The sequence below is a fragment of the Symphalangus syndactylus genome, chromosome 19 (genome assembly GCF_028878055.3).
Source record: "Symphalangus syndactylus isolate Jambi chromosome 19, NHGRI_mSymSyn1-v2.1_pri, whole genome shotgun sequence".
In the NCBI taxonomy this organism is placed as follows: domain Eukaryota; kingdom Metazoa; phylum Chordata; class Mammalia; order Primates; family Hylobatidae; genus Symphalangus; species Symphalangus syndactylus.
Genome location: NC_072434.2, coordinates 40,199,991 through 40,221,000, shown reverse-complemented (window position 1 = coordinate 40,221,000; position 21,010 = coordinate 40,199,991). Strand labels below are relative to the sequence as shown.

Below are 21,010 nucleotides of genomic sequence, written 5' to 3'. Positions count from 1 at the left end.
CACGGGTGTCACTGCAGCCCACACCCGTGAAGCAGGGAGGGCCTAGAGAATAGGAATTGTTCGCACTCACCTATGCCTCCATCCCGCTACTGTTGGCAACTTTGCGTTCCCTGGGCATTATCTATGCCATGGAGCATGGCCTCCTTTCATGAAGCAGGGATTTAGTCGACAGGAATTAGTCCTGCGCATTTACATTGTGCCTGTTGCCTGGCTTTGAATCCTTCAGATCTGATTTTCCTTTCTAGGGCTGCAACCTGGAGCCTGGAATCGAGTTTGGGACAAAAAAGGTATTTCAGAGGCTGCACGGATCTGTTTAGATTAAGTCTCAAATGGGCCCTGGCGAATTTGCAGTTATCAGCCAGCAGGGGTTTCTCCTCCCTATCATAAGCAGAGTGCATGGGGGAAGGAAAGAAAAGAAAAGAAAACAGTCTAAAGTACAAAAAAAAAAAAAGGAGGGGGGTGGGGGAAGAACTTCTTGCTTTGAGCAAATGGATTCCTTTAATTATTGTATCTTTCCACCAGTTTAGACCAGTGAGGATCCTTCAGCCATGGGGGGAATGGCTCCGCTGGCACAGCAAAAGGGAGGCACTGGCCAGCTGGCTACGCAGGGTGCCAGCAGCAGCCGTGGTTTTTTCCCACCCCCGCGTGGCCATTGGGCACAGCTCGTACGTGCTGCAGACTCGCCCAGGTGCCCTAGCCCGAAGGGGAGGGGATAACGAGAGGAGCCCCTGTGGCCATGGGGTGGGATTCAGGGTCGCACCAAACGGAAACCACATCGTTCTTGAATTGCACCTCTGATGGCTGGGCCAAATGCTCATTCTATTTAATGTCATTGCCGCAGTCTGTAGCAAAATCCTTAACATTATAAAAGAAGAGATAGGAGCCATTTCAAAGCGTGAAAGAGATAGCACAGCAAAGTGCAGGTATCTTGGCTGATGGAGTTCAGTCTTGGGGTCTTCCAGCAACAAATGATGCCTTCGTTGCCCCAGGGCTTTACTCCGGTCCTATGTGATGGGTAGACCTCCGTGAAGGGAAACAGCCGATATTCCTTTACCCACAGGAAAGAGAGAGGTGGCAGGCCAGAAGGCAACATTCAGGCACAAAAGCAGAAATGCCTGTTCCCATTTAGGGTCGTGGGTTTCCAGGCTTGGGAGTAGGCCCTTTGCCAGGGAACTGCCCTCTTCTACCCAGTATTTCCTGTCTCTATCACCTGTCCATATCATCTGTATGGGTGAAGTGAATTTCTTGCAGGTAGCATATAGTTGGGTCTTGTTTCTTTATCCATTTAGCCACCCTACACCTTTTAATTGCAGGATTGAGCTCATTTACATTCAGTGTTATCGATAAGTAAGGACTTACTACTGCCATTTTGTTGCTTATTATCTGGTTGTTTTATAACTCCTTTCTTTTTTCCTACTGTCTTTCCTTGTGGTGAAGTGGTTTTCTCTTGTAGTATGTTTTAATTTGTTGCATTTCATTTTTAGTGAATGTATTATAGATTTTTGCATTGTGGTTACCATAAGCCTTACAAAAAACATCTTATAGATACGTTATTTTATAAAGAAGTTAATCTATCTTAGATCATAAAGAATAAAAACAAGAAAAATAGTTTTTAAAAGTTTTTACACTTTAACCCCACCCCTCCCACAGTTTGACTTCAGTTATCTTAATTTACGTATTACTAATGTTTTAACAGTTTCTGTAGCTATTATCATTTTTGATAGCTTTGTCTTTTAGGCTTCATACTAAGTTATAAGTGGGTTGAACAGTATAATTATAGTATTAGAGTATTCTGTGTTTGTCTGTGTACTTAATTTTATCAGTGGGTTTCATACCTTTGAATGTTTTTTCATTTGTTTGCTTAAGTTATTTTTTCTTTCAGATCAAAGAATTCCCTTTAGTGCTTCTTGTAAAATGAGTCTAGTGTTGGTGAATTCTCTCAGCTTTTGTTTCTCTAGAGAAGACTTTATCTCTCCTTTATATTTGAAAGATAACTTTTCTGGATACAATATTCTTGCATGGCAGTGTTTTTCTTTCAGCACTTCGAAAATGTTGTTCAACTCCCTGCTGGTCTGTATGATTTCTATTGAGAAGTCTGTTACTAGATGAACTGGAGGTCCTTTATATGCTATTTGCCTCTTTTCTATTTCTGTTTTTTTTGTATTTTTCTCTCTGTCCTTGACTTTTGGGTGTTTGATTATTATAGTCCTTGGGGTAGTCTTATTTGGGTCAAATCTGTTTGGTGTTCTCTGACCTTCCTGTACCTGGATACTTATCTCTTTCTCAAGTTTTGGAAAGTTTTCAATTGCTATTGTTTTTTTAATAAATCTTCTATCCCTTGCTCTTGCTCAACTTCCTCTCAAACACCAGTAATTCGATTTTCTCTTTTGAGATAACTTTCTATATCTTGTAGGCAACCTTTGTTGATTTTTATATTTTTTCTTCTTTTTTCTCCTCTGTGTATTTTAAAATAGACTGTCTTCAAGCTCACTGGTTCTTTCCTCTCCTTGATCCATTTTGCTGTTGAGAGACTCTAATGAATTTTTCAGTTCAGCAAATGTATTTCTAAGTTCCAAGATTTCTGTTTAATTTATTTTATTATTTCAACTTCCTTGTTAAATTTCTTCAATGGATTTCTGAATTGTTTTTCTGTGTTATCTTGGAGATCACTGAGTTTTCTTAAAACTACTATTTTGAATTCTTGGTCAGAGAGCTCACATATCACCATCTCCTTAGTGTTATTTTCAGGTTCCTTGTTTTGATCCATTTGGGAAGATTGTGGTTCTCTGTTTGCTCTTGTTTCTTGTGGGTCTACATATGTGTCTTTGCATTAAAGGGTTATTTATTCCAGTCTTCTCTGTCTGGCTTGTTTTGTTTTATATTGGATATATTTGCTTAGAGGTGTTTTTTTGTTGTTTGTTTGTTTTGATACAGAGTTTTGCTCTGTCACCCAGACTGGAGTGCAGTGGTACAAACATGGCTCACTGCAGTCTCAACTTCCTGGGCTCAAGTGATCCTCCTGCCTCTACCTCCCAAGTAGCTGGGACTATAGGCAAGCACCACTACACCCAGCTATTTTTTTTTTTTTAATAGAGATGATGTCTCACCATGTTGCCCAAGCTGGTTCTGCTAGGTCACAGCCTCCTTTTCAGCTCTAGGAGGTACCTAAACCTCAGAATTGCGTCAGTTCTAGTAAAGGATTGGAGCACTGCTCTTCCCAAATGGAGGAGATCCCAAAGGGAATATCCTGGCAGTGTGGGAAGGCTAGCTAGGGGTTTGTGCCTACGGGACCTGTGGGACAAACCTCCTACAGTGTGATGTTGCTGAACAGTCACTCTGATTTGATGGCTCCTTTGGCTGATTTATAGAGCAGAGTTTCCAGAACTGGGGATGGTAGTCCCACCTACCCGCTTTGCCTGTCCTCAGGAACAAATTTCCCTTCGGGCACTCTGAATTCTTCCCGTGAAGATACTTCCCCTGCCAGAAAACCCAAGATGGTGGAGAAGCTGCTTTTAAACCTCAATCTCACTTTTTCTGTTGTAGAAATAGCAAGTTGGGGGAAAACTTTCCCCCATGCTTGTTGCTGGGCATAATGTGGGGAGGGGTATCTCAGATGTGGAATTACAATTCTCTTACCATCTGCTCAGAGTTTTTTCACTTCTCTGCATCTCTGGGAACTGTCTCATATTATATTTGAGTTCCAGGATATTTCTGGCAAAAATCTCAGCATTGTAGATTTGTTTTTGTTTTTCTGGGGTGTGGTGGGTGGGGAGTGAAGCCAGCATCCTTCCATGCTGCCATTTTGGTACTCTATATTATTATTTTTTATTTGTCCCTTCTGTTCTGTACTTCTTTTTCTTTTGTTTTAGTTTTCTTTTAGATTAAAATGAGGGGGTTAGGTCAATAATTTCTATATTTTTTCTCTGGTCATGTGTTTTCTTATTTTAGTGACTACCATATAGATTTCCAAATGCATCCCTGACGTATTAAAGTTTGATATAAACCAGTATTCCTACTGCATATGTATTATTGTTTTATGAGTCAATATTTATTTAGATTAACTCACATATTTACCTGTTTCTTTCTTTTTCATCGATTTTTGTTCTGCCAAGCTGCCATCCAGAAATTTTTTTATGTCTAAAGAACGCCCTTTGATATTTCCTTTAGTGTTCATCTGAAAAATGTCTTTATTTTGCTTTTATTTCTGAAGAATATAGTTTGTGGATGTAAAATTCTTCTTGGAGTTGTTTTCTATTAACACTTTGAAAATGTTATCCCATTGTCTGTTGGCTTCCTTGGTTCAATTTGAGGAGTCACCTGTCAGTTTTCATTGACATTGCTTAGTAGAAGAAAACAGTTCTTTTTTTTCCTTGTTTTTTTTACTCACGTTTTATCTTTGTCTTTGCTTTTGTGTAACTTTACTATAATATGCCTGAGGTTTTATGCTGCTTGTAGTTTCGGAACTTCCGGACTAGATATCTTTTGTCAGTTTTAGGGAATTTTCAGTTATTATCTCCTTAAGTATTTTTCCTGCTCCATTCTATCTATTCTGATAATTTTATTATACATATTTTTGACATTTTAAGTATATTTCATATACTTTTTTCTGTATATTTCATTTTTCCCTCTCTGTGTGTTTCAGTCTAGATATGTCCTTTGCATCTAACTCCTAGTTCAACAATTTTCTCTTTAGTTGTATATAATCTGTCATTCAACTCATCTGCTAGTTATTACTTTTCTTACTTATAATCATTAAACTTTTTATTTCTAGAATTTCCATTTTTTTATATTGTCTATTTTGATATTTTCCTTTTTGTCTTATAATTTCTTGAACTATATTAACAATAGTCACTTTAAAGTTCATATTTGAACTTTCTGTGCTTATTTCAAGTGCCATTTTCCCCCCTCCTTGGTTTTTGGTGAAGTCTTTTAAAATATCTTGTTATTTCTGCTTGGTTTATGAACATCACTGGTGAAAATTTGTAGAGCCAATTTGAACCTCTGGATGAAGTTATTTTCCTCCAGAGAAGATTTTTACATCTGACATACACTAAACTAGTAGCATCCAGATAACCTTAATTTATTCAGGGATTAAGTTGTTTCAAAGCTAGTTCTCATTCCCTTGATGATGAGCTATTTTTTGTTTTCTTTAGTCTTTGGAGTTCCAACTGAAAGCTTGAGGTGTTTATCAGGGCCTCTTCTCCTTTTGCCCCCTTCTGCCCTGAGAATCTGCCAAAAGCTCTGCTAAATTCCGCAGTAGCAATTTGTTTACATAATTGTCAAATTATGTAAGAATAAAAGCAATGTCCAATGTTTTGCCCATTTTCTAAAGACCTATGGCTTTGTCTTGTGTCCCATTGTGACTTTAACACTGCAAATGCCTTTAGGGTGGCTATTGTTATAAACTGACATTCCTGGTTTTTAGTATCCTCATTGTTTCTAACCTCTATTTATTGATTTTGTCTTAATTTTTTATAAATTTACTTTCATTTTGAAAGTGTATTATTTTTATGCAGTATTTCTAGGTGTTTTGTATTGGGAGGGTTTTTGTTTTGTTTTGTTTTATTTATTATTTATTTTATATCTGGTCTTCCATAGTCTAGATTTTCTTTTTTCACTTAGTTGCATTTATTTAGATCCAACATATATTTCTATTGCTTTTAATACTTTTTGTATGCTTTCTGAAAGTATTGCCAAACTACACACAAATTTCCTGGGTTGGTACATTCTATTTAAAAACTGTTTTAAAACAATGACTATATAACTAGGTCATGTTCTAATTTCTGTAAGTCAGATGAGTAATACACCATCTCTGCCCTTGATGAGTTCATAGTCTATGTTTTCTTCTGCAATATTAACCTCAAAGGACTCTTATAATACTGAGATCCATGAAATCTATTGTTCTTCAATAATAATGTTTTGTTTTTATTATTTAAAATTATTTTTATAGACAGAGTCTTACTCTGTTGACCAGGCTGGAGTGCAATGGTGTCATCATAGCTCACTGTAGCCTCAAACTCCTGAGCTCAACTGATCTTCTTGCCTCAGCCTTCCAGGTAGCTAGGACCACAGGTGCATACCACCACATCCAGTTAATTTTTAAATTTTTTTTGTAGAGATGGGGTCTCACTGTGTTGTCCAGACTGATTTTAATCTCCCAGCCTCAAGCGATCCTCCCACTTTGCCTTCCCAAAGTGCTGGGATTATAGGCATGAGCGACTGTGCCCAGGCAATAATGACGTTTGAATAATGGTTTCTAAATGGCAATAGGGAAACAGACACCCATTCTGAACTTGCATGGTGTGCTAGAATATCATTTGAGAAGCTTACAGGGGAAGCAGTGTCCGTGGGAAAGAAAATGGTTTTTATTAAAACAAGAAGATGGAGGGAACTCTTAAAGAAGAAGTCAAGCATCTGTGAAAGTTTGCTTATTACAGAGCAGGGATTCCAGGGGACAAGTGGAAAGATTTAGGATAGGACAATAGAAGTGTCAAGGAATGTCATGTGGAGTATGGTCTAGTAAAAGCAGCTGATTGGAGGAGGCCTGACATTTGGCATTAACTAATGTAACGAAGAGAGAGGCAATCTCTGTAAGGAAGGTGGGCACTAGACCTAAAGGCCAACATACTTAGATAACATAACCTGGACTGATGTTCATGTCAGGGGTATCAGTCATCCCTAAGTCTGTTCTTAACACTAGATGAACTTAACCTGAGATGGCAGCAGTTGTGGAGACAGTGATTTTTTCACATGGACTTAATGTGTGAAAAATGTCCTTGCTACTTTTTCCCTTTTCATTGCTTATAATATAGTGTTCTCCAACTTAGTGATTTTTTTTTTTAGATTTTAAAATGGAAATTATCAAGGAACCAAAGACAGTTTCACGCTCAAATAGGAAAATGTCCTTGCTCAAAAGAACCCTTGTAAGGAAGCCATCAATGAGACCCAGGTAAGATATAGAATCTGGCTACAGCAACATCTTCAGGTACATGCTTTTGAAAAATCTCAACATATCTAATGGTAAACTTATCTTTCTATGTGTAGGTTTTCAGACCCTTTTCCATATACAGTACATACCGGTACAGACATTCTTAGTATTTTAAATCATTTATTTTCTAAAATTAGCACTATGCAATATATGTATATATTATACAATAACTTTTCAAACTTAAACTATCATAGACATCTCATGTCAGTATGTGCAGATCTACCTCCTTCCATGAGTGCAGTATAACTTATATAGACATTTACATTGTCTTTAATTTTTTAATTGCTATAAATGGCATCACAATAAACATCTTTGTACATGTTTCTTTGCCTATTTGTGTCTTCTGGATTATGTACTGCTGTAGTAGCCTCCTAACTGGTTCCTTACTTCTTGTCTGTCTCCACTTATAATCAATCTGAGAATCAGACTCCGGTAAGGTCCCACAGCTAGGCAAATACCCTGTGGCCTTTTCTTTCAGGAGTGCCCACCCACCTTTCTTTCCATGTACTTTAGCATAAGTGCCACCTATACATAAAAATTTCTCCAAATATTATGTTTGCTATAACTTCCTTCTCTTCTGAAACCCTAAAAATCTAAAGTACAATATCAAGCATTTATATGTACTACTTTTTACTGATCTTTACTTTTTAGGTATGTTTTCCAACTTCTTGACTTGAGTATAATTTTCTTGTAGGCCATGGCATTCACTTACTCATGTATTCATTTTTATTCAGTTACTATCTATTATCTGTCTATAATGGCTAGCTATATAAAAGGTCCTCTTCTAGATGTTGAGGATATAGTAGAACATACACATTTGCTAGTCAAAATCTCCTACAGAATATTTTGCATAGAAAAAACTCCCACAAAACATTTTCTTTTTCTTAATTAATTTTTTTTTCTTGAGACAGAATCTCACGTTTTATGTCCCAGCTGGAGTGCAGTGGCTCAATCACAGCTCACTGTAGCCTCGACCTCCCTAGGCTCAAGTGTCCACCTGCTTCAGCCTCCTGAGTAGGTGGGACTAGAGGCACATGCCACCATGCCTGGCTTTTTTTTTTTTTTTGTAAAGACTGGGTCTTGCCCTGTTGCCCAGGTTGGTCTCAAACTCCTGGGCTCAAGTGATTCTCCCACCTCAGCCTTCCAAAGTGCTGAGATTACAGGCATTTGTACCCAGCCAAGAATATTTTTGTTTATTGATGACATTCATTGAGGGTGATAAGTCTTTTGTCTCTTCTAACTACTCTAGATAGATCTTCCTCCCTTTCAGCAACTGAAATTATTCTCTGAGGTTCAATCATTTGTTGCTTTTGCTTTTCCAATTTGTCCTAGTCACTGGTCTCCATTATGCCTATAGAAATACTTATTTTCCAATTTACTCAAGCATGAATACCACAGAAGTCTTAAATCACATATCTGTAAGATCATTAAGTCCTAGAAGACATATCAGGGTCATATCATCTAGTTTCATGACTTAAGACCAAGCAGAATAGCTCAGGGATACCACAGCTGCAATTCTCTTAAACCTTTTCCCTATCCCTTATTCAATAAGTAAATGGCTATTGATTATATACTGTATTCTAGACATTCTGTGAGTGCTAATGCTACAAAAACTAAGACATAGTCCTTGCCCTTAATCTAATTATGTAACTAAAGAAAATGCAAGGCTGACCTTAAAATGTTATGATAAAATATTAGCTAATTACTATGGGAGTGAAAGGAGAGAGAAATTTTGAGTGAGGATCAGGAAAAGTTAGAATATCAGAAGATGCTCAGAATAGCATGTGCAAATTCAATTACAAAGAAATTACGGTACGTTGTAGGTAGGGATAAACCCTACTCAAAGGTGAAGATACAAAACAAAGCTATAAACTCATGAATATAAACGTAATATTCAAAGACTTAAAAATAGTCCAGTGATGTTGAAGTATAGAGTGCATGCGGTGAAGGGACATAAAACATAAAAAGCCAGATTGAGACCAAATAATTAGAAAAAGGTATTGGGTAGATTATTAAGGAATTCGCATTGATTAAATGGCAATGAGGGGATTCTTTGGGGTTTGTTGGAGCACTAGGTGGCAGAAATATCTACTATATGGATTTTTAAAATATTAGTCTGACAGAAATGAGAGTATAAGGAGTCAGACATCCAGAGGTTGAAGGCAGAGATAATATAGTTGGAAGGTCTTTGCAGTTGTTCAGGCAAATGATAAAGATCTGAGGTAAACAGTGGAAGTGGAAGGGAAAATACAGATGTACAAAGCAATGAAGGGAGAAAATCAGACTTCTGGAATGGTAGAGCAAGAACCTTCTAAGTAGTCTCTCCATAAAAGTAAAACTGGGAAAAGCTGTCAAAAAGAATTTCAGAACTCTGTAAATTAACTGAAGGCATTTAACAAATAAAAAATTGCTTATCCAAGAAAACTACCAAACCTCAGTAAGAATAGTGTAATCTGTGGCATTTTAATTTGTAATCACTCACATCACCAACAAGCTTAACAGCCATGAGTACCAGCCATCTTACTGCCAGCAGAGGGCACTGATATGGTTTGAAGCTCCACAAAAAAGCCAATGACCAGGAGCACTGTCAAAACCAATAGTAAGCCTTGTGGCCAAAAAATTGGGAGGCCACTATCACAGCCACTTAAGGCAGTGATACTAGTTGGGCAAGCAGTAAAACATTTAAAAGTAAAAAAGGGAAATCTGGGAGCAAGATATTCCCAAGGGATTGTGCAAATGCTGTGCAGACGCCCAAGAGAGACCAAAGAGGAACCCAGTTATCTATTTATCATTGGGTGATCATGAGGCCCTGAAAACTAGTATAAAAAAGAAAAATAAGAATTAAAAAGAGAAAAAAGTGAGAAGACACTTTAGTAGCCACACACTTTGGGGGAGATATACTCTACAGAACTAGCCCAATAAGTCATTTAACAAAAAACAAAATATAAAAAGCAAACAAAACCATCAACAGCAGCAACCTCTGGTGGATGAGGGATGGGGTGTAAATTCAGACTCCAGGGTTGTGATAATATATTATCCCAAATTCAACTTTAAACAAAAAATTATAAGACACGCACACAAACAAAAATCCCAGAAAAGTATGATCCATCCACAGGGAGAATAAAGGCAGTCAACAGAAACTCTCTCTAGGGTGATTCAGATGTTAGACTAAAGACTTCCAAGCAATAGGTTCAACAAACTAAAGAAAATCATGTCTAAAGAATTAAAGGAAAGTATGATGATACTGATTAACCAAATATAGAATATCAATAATGAGATAGAAATTATAAAATATGATGAAAAAATCTGGAGTTGAAAAGTACATAACTGAAATGAAAAATTTACCAGAGGCAATCAATAACAGATTTAAGTTAACAAAAGAATCACAGAGATCCATGCATAGACACATCACAATCAAACTGTTGAAATGTAAAGACAGAAAAACGTTGAGTGCTGCAGGAGAAAAAGAACATATATTCAAGGGAACTACAGCAAGATTAAAGTTTATTTCACATCAGAAACAATGATACCAAAGGTAGTGAGGTTATATATTTAAACTAAACTCAAAGAAAATAAATAATAACTATTAGTGTGTAGATACATAAAATAAAGAGAAAAACACAGAAAATCCAGGAAAATAAGTTAGTTTTTTGTAGAGATTAATAAAATTGTTAAACTGTAAGATATATTGACCAGGGGAAAAAAGATGACACAGATAATCAAAATTGGATTTAAAGAGGGCATATAATCACTGCCCTGCAGAAATTAATAAGATTGTAAGGAAATGCAAGAAACAAACTAGGCAACTTAGATGCAATACACAAATTTCTAGAAATACCCAAATTATTGAAGTAAGCTAGCTACGTTTCAAGGAAAAGTAGAAAACGTGAATAAATCTATAATAAGAAAAAAATTGAATTGGTAACTTAAAATTTTCTCACATAGAAACGCTCAGGCACAGACAGCTTCACTGGAGAATTCTATGAAATATTTAAAGGATAAATAATGTCAATATTCCATGAACTCTTTGAGGAAACAGAGAAAGAAGGAACACTTGCCAACTTATTCTATGAGGCCAGTATTTTCCTGATCCCAAAGCCAGACCGAAGACATCATAAGAAAAGAAAACCACGGACCAATACTCCCTCTAGTTTCTAGATATGAAAACCTTCAATACAATATTAGCAAATCAAATCCAGCAATATATAAAAAAGATCAGTGGCCAGGCATGGTGGCTCATGCCTATAATTTCAGCACTATGGGAAGCCGAGGCAGGCAGATTGCTTGAGCTCAGGAGTTTAACACAAGCCTGGGCAACATGGTGAAACTCCATCTCTACAAAAAAAAAAAAAAATACAAACATTATTAGCAGGGCGTGGTGGTGCATGCCTATAGTTACAGCTACTTGGGGGCTAAGCGGGGAGATCACTTGAGCCTAGTAGGTCAAGGCTGCAGTGAGCTGTGTTCATGTCACTGCACTTCAGCCTGGGTTACCAAGTGGAATTTATCCTAGGAATACAAGGAATGCAAAAACCAGTTAATACACCATGTTAATAAAATAAGGGGGGAGAAATTCACATGATTATCTCAATTGATGTAGAAAAAAAGGCTTTTACAAAATCCAACACATATGTGTGATTTTTAAAACTCTCAATGAAATTAGAATAGACGGGAACTATCTCATTCTGATAAACGGCATCTATTAAAAATCTATGGCTAACATTATACTTAATGAAATAGGTGTATAAAGGAAGAAGAATTTGGTCAAGATGTGGGTGTGTGTAGAGAGGTTTGAATAACTATAACATAAAGATGAGGTCTGATGTGGGCAGTTGAAATGTAGAAGTGGAGCTCATGGGAACTGGAGATAAAGTTTTGCTATATCAATAAAATTTAAAATCACTTCCTCATATCAATAAAAATTGAAATCACAGAGGAGGCATAGATTACCTAGGAAAAACCATAAGGCAAAAGAATAGAGGGTTAAGGATGAAACATTAGGGGCACCTTTATTCAAGGAGCAGTGAAAGAAGAAATCAGCAAAGGAAATTTAGAAACATTAATCAAAAACTGCTAATCATGCTCCACCTCACAGAAATGGCTGCTAATTAGGAGTTGTTTTGAACCCATAATATAAAAAGAGAATTCTCTTGAAAAAATTGTCCCCATTAAAATATCTTCCTTCATCTTCCATTGGGAAGGAAGATATTGGACCAAGCTTAGAAATAGTACATAAAATTTCAAGTTAATCACCAAAGAAATAGACAGATTTAGCCAATCCATCCGCAATGTTCTTCACATATGGCTAAAGGCCCTATAGCCTGGTCAATGCACTTCCCCATTTCCTAATTGAAACAGAATCCAGAATCATCATTCCTTTCTCTCTACCAAAGATGCTTTCCTGTTTTCCAGAAACTTGATAGAAGTCCTCTTAAATACACAGCACTTGGAGTTCTTCAGGGAGTTCCTCAAGGAACGGAAGGCTGAAAGCCCACTGCAATTTCTCATAGCTGTACAGAAGATCAGTATAGAGACCAATGAAAAGATTTGCAAGTCTCTCATAGAAACTGTAATCAAGACTTTCTTCCAAGGCCGACTCTCTCCTGGTATGTATCCTCTTCTGATCCTGTTTTCTGTCTCTCTTTAGTGTCTTAGGAGAATAGCCTGGGAAATAGCCTATCTCATGTGAGCCCCCAGAGAGAGCGGTACAGAGCAGCAGCCACATGGGGCAATATTGAGACAGATTAAGAGGGAAGGCAAAAGCAGAGAACAGTAAGAATAAATCCAAAGTCTTAATACGAGTTATATGAGTCTGTTCTCACATTGTTATGAAGAAATGCCTGAGACTGGGTAATTTATAAAGAAAAGAGGATTGATTGACTTACAGTTCCACATGGCTGGGGAGGCCTCAGGAAACTTATAATCGTAGCAGAAGGCACCTCTTCATGGAGCAGCAAGAGAGAGAATGAGTGCCAAATGAAGGGGGAAGCCCCTTGTAAAATCATCAGATCTCATGAGAACTCACTCACTATCATGAGAACATCATGGGGGAAACCACCCCCATGATTCAATTATCTCCACCTGGTCCTGCCCATGACACATGGGGATTATTACAATTCAAGGTGAGATTTGGGTGGGGACACAGAGCCAAACCATATCACTCCACACCGGCCCCTCCCAAATCTCATGCTCTCACATTTCAAAACACATTCATGCCCTTCCAACATTCCCCTAAAGTCTTAACTCATTCCAGCATTAAGTCCAAGTCCAAAGTCTCATCTGAGATAAGGCAAGTCCCTTCTGCCTATGAGCCTGTAAAATCAAAAGCAAGTTAGTTACTTCCTAGATACAATGGAGATACAGGCATTGGGTTAATACACCCATTCCAAATGGGAGAAATTGGCCCGAAGAAAGGAGCTCAGTTCCCATGCAAGTCCAGAATCCAGTAGGGCAGTCATTAAACCTTAAAGTTCCAAAATGATTTCCTTTGACTTCATGTCTCGCATCTAGGTCACACGGATACAATAAGTGAGCTCCCACAGCCTTGGGAAGCTCCACCCTTGTGGCTTTACAGGGTACAGCCCAACTCCCAGTACCAATTTACTGTATTAGTCCATCCTCACACTGCTACACCTGTGAAGAAATACCTGAGACCGGGTAATTTATGAATAAAAGAGATTTAATTGACTCACAGTTCCACATGGCTGGGGAGGCCTCAGGAAACTTTCAGTCATGGTGGAAGGCACCTCTCTACAGGGTGGCAAGAGAGATAATGAGTGCCCAGTGAAGGGGGAAGCCCTTGTAAAACCATCAGATCTCATGAGAACTCACCCATTATCACAAGAACAGCATGGGGTAAACCACCCCCGTGATTCAGTTATCTCCACCTGGTCCTGCCCTTGACACGTGGGGATTATTACAATTCAAGGTGAGATTTAGGTGGGGACACAGAGCCAAACTATATCACTAGTGAAAGGAGCAAAGTCTAAGATACTTTCACATGTATCCTCTCATTTAATTTTATTTAATTCTAAAAATAGAATTTTATTTAATCCCTGTAATATAGGGAAAGGCAGCTTCACTTTACTAATGAAGAAAAGGAAACACAGAGAGGTTAACTAGCTTGTACACTTGGTAGAGCTTGAATTCAAATTCAAGTCATTTGACCATTAAACCAACTAGCCTGAAGTTAGATACAAAAACCAAGAGTTAGCTGCCTGCAAAGGTGGAGTATCCACCACCCATGAATTGTGAAGAGAGTTGTACTGGGAAGGAGAACTGTATGCCTGAAAATCTTTGTTCCATAAGTTGTGTCTTATTTTGTTTCCTAAGGTGGGAGGGTAAATATGGTAAATAAAATCTTAGCCAAAAGCAGAAGTTGCAAGTAATGCAAAGCAATGAAGATAGAGCCTCCTGTTTTGTCACAGATGGTATTTTTGTGTGTTTGGTTTTTGCTTGTAGTAAACCAAGATAAGAAAATAAATTTTTATGAATATAGAAAATATAGAAAAATAGGTCAAATTAACAAATCTTTATTTGTAAGCAATATTTATTTGTTGAATCTCAGGATGTTGAGATCTGTACAATATTTTGAATGAGCTAGAAGAGGAAGAGTGTCCAGATCCTATCTTTGATTATTTTCCAGTCTCATTAATGAACACAGCAGTTTCTGAACAACTGGAGAACTAAACTGCCCTTACAATACTTATCTGGAATCTTGGATTCCCCATCTGCCTAGCAATTTAACTATAATCCCTTACCCTTCTGCTCTCTCTCTAAATCCAAATTTTTCAAACCAGCTGCAGAAATAAGTCCTTTAAAAATTTCTTTCCCCTTAAGCACTTGTCCTCAAAATTTGAATGAAACTAAATGAGAAAAGTATTTGGTTTACAAATGCATTTGTACATAACATTTCAAGTATGCTTTGGAGATTTTCAAGCAAACTATGGTGGGATCAGAGTCTAGCCAGATTGAAAATGGGGGCTGTGAGACTCTAAGGTAAAAAAAAAAAAAAAAAAAACACCAGCTATCTCAGAAATGGTAGATGAGGATTACAGCTTCTTTTCTCTCTTGCATTTTCTAGAAGAAATACTGCAGTGTGATGCCCCTATTATCAAAGAAATCGCTTCCATGCATCATGTCACCACAAGCACACTGTTAACGCTCCAGGGACATATTATGAAATCTATAGAAGAAAAGTGGTGAGTATACTCAATGAAGGAAAGGATTCTTCCCGGAGTTTCTCCTTGGCTTCTAAAAGCCATATGCATCAAGGGTTTCATAATCCATTTTCATAGCTCATTGCCAGAGCCTCTCTACAAAATAAAAAGTCAAACTTATCTTGAACTTTCCTACCTATCTACCTGACACACACACACACACACATTTCTGTTTGTTTGCATTAACAAGAAACAATACAGTGTTGATCAGGAAGGTTAGACTGACATTAATAAAGGTCTGATAGAGTAAAAAGAGAATTTTTTAGTATTTTACTATTCCCCAATTACCACTGAGACTTCCTCCAGAAGCTGAGGTAGGTTTGCCTGGACTGTTATCTTTTATGTGCCAGGTTTTTGCCCTGTTTGATATTCCTGATGTCCTTCTGGCAGGTTTAAAGATTATCAAGACCTGTTCCCACCTCGCCCTCAGGAGGTGGAAGTGCAAAGTGAAGTACAAATGTCGTCTAGGAAGCCCTCAAAGATAGTGTCAACTTACCTACAGGAATCCCAGGTTAGTGAAGAAGAAAGTGAAAGAAGACATTAGAGACAAGAAAACCATCGTCTTGGGGGTAGGTTTTTAAATCCCCATTTTGCAAAGGAGGAATCTGAGACTCAGATAAATTACTATACTAGGAATTTAAGCAAGTCCCTCTCTTCTCTACCTGTGATTAGAATCAACTGAGTAATAGGTACAGGGGTTGGACACATGGAGTTCTTCTAGTTGAAAGTTAGTGTAGAGGACATGGATTGGCAATGAAGCAAAGTGGTTTTGCTGGTCCTCTGCACCCAAATTAAACTTACAAACCCAGTCACTGGTCTCGCGGAACAACTTAGACCTCCACTTACCAGGGTGAGCCTCTTACTCTATAACAAAAGGTGGGCTTGTAACAAGTGTCTTGCAGACAAACAAACCAGAGAGAGAATGCAAAGGGCTGAGAACACCATTTCCTTCTTTCAAACTATCTAGCTCATTCTTTCTCCTATGGGAGAACAGAAAAAAGGAAGAAAGAGGAGACAGGAATGTTACTCAGGAAAGTCTCTATATGGTTTGAGAACAACAATAACAAAAAAATACATGCCCCCTTAGAGATTCACTTGCTCACTGTGTTTTAGAGTTGGTCAGTATCAGAAAAATTTTAGCCCAGCTCGATCTGACTCCAAAGATCATTCTAAGATATCTCAGAAAATAATGCCTAAGTCCATTGATCCAATACTCAGGGATGAAAATGTGTTATTCTTCCTTTTCTCCTCTGTATTTCCTCCATATATGAATAAACTCCATGTCAGGGCACCATGAATAGTCATATAGACTACTAAAAAGAATACTGTACCCAGAACCAGTGCACTTGGTTTAATTTCAGACCTTCCAGTTGTTCTTAGAAAATAAGATAAAAGGAAACCAGCATGTACTTAATGCCTACTCTTTGCCAAGCATTGCATTGAAGTTTATGTATATAACCACTAAGTCTCACTGCAACCCTGAAGACTATTGTTTCTATCTTACACATGGAGACGTTGAGACATAGGTTAAGTAATTTGACCCAAATTACACAATTAAGTTCTGAGAAGCTAAGCTCCAGACTCAAACTTTTTGATCCCAAATTCAGTGCTTTCTGTACTTCACTGCTTTCTGTCTAAAGCCCTGCTTATGTTGTTTCCCTCTCTGTAGACTGAGACAACTGAACTAGTTAATCAACAAGAGTCTTTCTGGCTCTAAGTATCAATTTCTTGAAGAACAAATAAAATGTCCAGTGGTTCCTGGGTACCTATTAAAAAACAGATGAAGAAACTTATGAAATAAGTTTGTGTGTGTGTGTGTGGGTGTGTGTGTAGGTGTATGAGTAGGTGCAAATAATTATATTTTCTGAAGTGCTTAGAAATGGTTTTGCTCATTTCCTTCTTCCCTCAATGTTTCCAAATTTGCCCGAGCCTTTGATTCTTCATTTGTGTCCTCTTTTCTTCCAGTTTTTAGCTCTCGTGCTCCCTCTCCCAATGACGGCATCTCACATCTTCACTGTTGAAAGCCTATGGTAGAAGGAGCATGGGCAAATGGCTCCAGTCTGGAATCCTTCACCGACCAGCTACTTAATTTTGGGCAGATTATACAAGCTCTCTAACCTGAGTTTCCTCATCTTTAAATTGGAGCTAAAAATTATTCCTTTACAGAGGTGTGGTGAGGATTAAATGTAATGAATGCCAAGTTTTGGCACACAGTAGACTCTCGGTGAACAGCGACCATACTAATGAACATGTTATACTCCTCTTTCTTTCCCCAGAAGAAAGGCTGGCTGAGAATGATCAGCTTTATCAGGAGTTTTTGCAAGTACCGCAGATTTATGTTGAATCCTAGTAAGCGCCAGGAATTTGAAGACTATCTTCACCAGGAAATGCAAAATAGCAAGGAAAGTAAGTCATTTCTGTATTTACCCCCACACCCTGTTGATATTTTAGCCATCAGGGTCAGCCCACATAAGAAGCTTATTGCTTTGTGTCATGCCTGTGGCAGCCTGGAGTCTAGCAAAAAACCCCAGATCCTGTGTGCAATGCAAAGCCAGGCCCAGGCCTTCCTAGAGAGGATGCAAGCCCAGAGGCCTCTGCTTAAGGAGCCAGCAAGGGTAGGGAATAATTAACCTAAGGCACTGCAAAATCTCACATTTTACAAAATAATTTCCTTATGTTTTTGAATTTACTCTTTAAAAATTATTTTCAAAATTTTTCTGCTTATAAATTAATACATGCTGTTAATAAAGAGGGAATAAAAATTACAGAAATATACAATATTTAGTATAGAAGTGAAAGTCCCTCAAGAGATAACATTGTTAATGCTTGTAAACCTACCTCCTAATTATTTTTCTGTATATGTATCTTAATATTTACTTTTCCCACAAAATTGATGCCACATATTTAATTCGTAACTTGCTTTTTTTTTTTTTTTTTTTTTTTTGCTCAACAATGTATCTTGGACATCATTTTATGTCACTACACATATATCTGCCTTGTTTTTGACTGCCATAAAATGTCCATTATATGGATTAATTCAACAGCTTCACTCATTCATTCATTCATTTAACACACTTTTTTTTTCTTTTTTTATTATTATACTTTAAGTTTTAGGGTACATGTGCACAATGTGCAGGTTTGTTACATATGCATCCATGTGCCATGTTGGTGTGCTGCACCCATTAACTCGTCATTTAGCATTAGGTATATCTCCTAATGCCATCCCTCCCCCCTCCCCCCATCCCACAACAGTCCCTGGAGTGTGATGTTCCCCTTCCTGTGTCCATGTTAACACACTTTTTGAGAATCTACTATGTGGCAAGCAGTTTGCCAGGTGATGGAGATACAGTTGTGAACAGTAGTGAGCCTGCAGCAGAGGATCTGCCCTGTGGCACCTACAGATTTCAAACAGAAAATACAAGCCACAGATGTTGGAGCTGGAGTGCCTAGATTTGAATCTGTCACTTTCTAGTTGAAGGACCTTGGGAAAATTACTTTGTATCTCCGTTTTCTCATCTGTAGAATGGGAATGAGAATTGTTTCTATTTCACAGGGTTATTAGAACTATGCTTGGCAATAGTACATGCTATAAGAGGGTTAGCTAGTGTTACTGCTATTATTATACAATTGTGATGAGTGTTCTCAAAGATAATTGCAGGGAGAACCTATTAGTCAAGACAGGAGGGCCAGAGAAAATGTCTCCTAGAAAATGACATAAAGTTGAGTTTTCAGAAATGACCAAGTTAGGTAGGTGGGATGGGAGGAGAGTGATTTCTAGGTATGCACAGAATCATAAAATAAGAAAGAGGACTGTGCAATTCAGAAACTGCAATCAGGCCAGTTGGACTAGAGATTAATGAGATGGGGCAAATGCTTGAGATGAGACTGGAAGGATTGGCAGTGACAAATCACGACTCTCTTGATATTTGGGTTGTTCCAACTTTCACTTAAACAATGCTACAAAGCATACATATTTTGCAATTGTGTGTTTCTATGAAACAAGTTCCTTAAAATGGGAATGATGAGTAAATGGTTAAAAACAGTTAAATTTTGGCCCTCCAAAAACATTGCACTAATTTAAATTCTTGCCAACCATCTAAACTAGTGTCTGGTTCCTCACATTCTCATCAACACACTGTGTTGTACATTTTAAAAGCTGCCAACCTGGTAAATGAAAAATCATGTGCCAGATAGTCTATTCTTATTTATATTTCTTTAGTAGTTGAGCATCTTTATTTACTGGCCATTTGTATTCTTTCTTGAACTGTTTATGCCCTTTGTCTATTTTTCTATTGGTATTTTAATATCATTTATTTTAATTTGAAAAAAGTTTGTATATATCTTTTATGAACTGCTTCACAATCAAATATTTTGGCTTCACTAATATTTCTAGCAGGCTGGGCACGGTGGCTTACGCCTGTAATCTCAGTACTTTGGTAGGCCGAGGCGGGTGGATCACTTGAGGTCGGGAATTCGAGACCAGCCTAACCAACATGGTGAAACTTCATTTCTACTAAAATACAAAAATTAGCTGAGCGTGGTGGTGTGCACCTGTAATCCCGCTACTCGGGAGGCTGAGGCAGGAGAATCACTTGAACCCAGGAGGCAGAGGTTGCAGTGATCCGAGATTGCACCACTGCACTCCAGCCTGGGCGACAGAGTGAGACTCCATCTCAAAAAAGAAAAAAAAAAAAAAAAGTTCTAGTTCTTTTGTTTCTTCTTTTAAATAAAACCAGCTCAAGCCCTCATACCCCAGAATGGTAGGAAGTCCTGTTTTGTCATTCTTTGACTTCCCACTTCCCTAACATTATGTGAGAACCCAAGACCTATACTTATCCAATTCAATAGGAGGTCTACCTGACTTCCAATTCCCCTTAGATGCAGGGAAGAGCTTGTGACACTCAGCCTGCCACTGGTCTAAGTTATTTTATTTGAAATACAGCATACTTATAAGTGACTATATGAGCAGCTGAATACCCATCACCCAAGCCAAGAAATAGAAAATGGCATAACTCAGATGACACTTGGTGCCCCTCTTCAATAGAACTCCCTCTTTACCCATCACAGATGCAACCCCTATCTTGAACACAAGCATTTATTTTACTATTGCCTTTTAAAATGTACATGTGTTTTCATACTCTTTCTATAGTTTCCTGCCTAAAACAAACTTTGATTCGCATTGGAACTTCCACTCCATTAATCTTACTGATTTTCTTAGGCCAGAGTGTGTGTGTGTTTGCTATCTGAGAAAACAGAAACAATCAAAAGAGGAGTTTTACAGCTTCCCTCCTCTGAATCACCTGGTCAGCCTCCTCTGTATTCACAGGCTCTGGTCACTGAGTAGGCTGCCTGTCGTTTCTCCTAAGGAAGCATCCAGGCCCTCATCTACTCAAGGGCATTCATCCATTTTTGCTTATTCTCCTGCATCATTTTTATTTTCTCTGCTGGATTACTCGATCGGCACCAAATATGGCATAGTACCTCTCAACCAAAAATTAATAATAATTTCTCCCTGATTCTACATTCCCCTCAAATTATCTGACACATTTGTCTGTTTCCCTTTTGAACAAAAATCCTCAAGAGTTATGCATTCTTGCTGCTTTGTTTTCTTTTCTTCCCGTTTATTTTTAAATTACTTTTTAGAATCACTTTTTAAGCTACAATTTTATACAGTAAAATTCACCAATTTTAATTGTGCAATTTGATGAATGTAAGTATCTCTGCAGTCATGATATAGAATACTTGCTTCATCACAAGAAATTCCTTTATGTGTCTTTTTAATCAACACCCTCCCCCTTCCACT

At 37.8% G+C, this 21,010-nt stretch overlaps 1 protein-coding gene across 10 annotated transcripts in view; it reads left to right on the top strand.

The window, feature by feature from the left end:
• RGSL1 (regulator of G protein signaling like 1) overlaps positions 1-21,010 on the top strand; it is a 131,526-nt gene that overhangs the window by 60,854 nt on the left and 49,662 nt on the right. For 8 of the 10 annotated variants that reach the window (XM_055234349.2, XM_055234350.2, XM_063613811.1 and 5 more), the window contains 6 exons: positions 246-287; positions 6,844-6,949; positions 12,401-12,594; positions 15,072-15,189; positions 15,598-15,718; positions 17,484-17,613. In XM_055234349.2, coding sequence (XP_055090324.1) covers positions 246-287; positions 6,844-6,949; positions 12,401-12,594; positions 15,072-15,189; positions 15,598-15,718; positions 17,484-17,613 — 711 coding nt within the window. The remainder of the gene's footprint in view (positions 1-245; positions 288-6,843; positions 6,950-12,400; positions 12,595-15,071; positions 15,190-15,597; positions 15,719-17,483; positions 17,614-21,010) is intronic. The other 2 variants (XM_055234356.2, XM_055234352.2) reach the window with 1 other exon arrangement.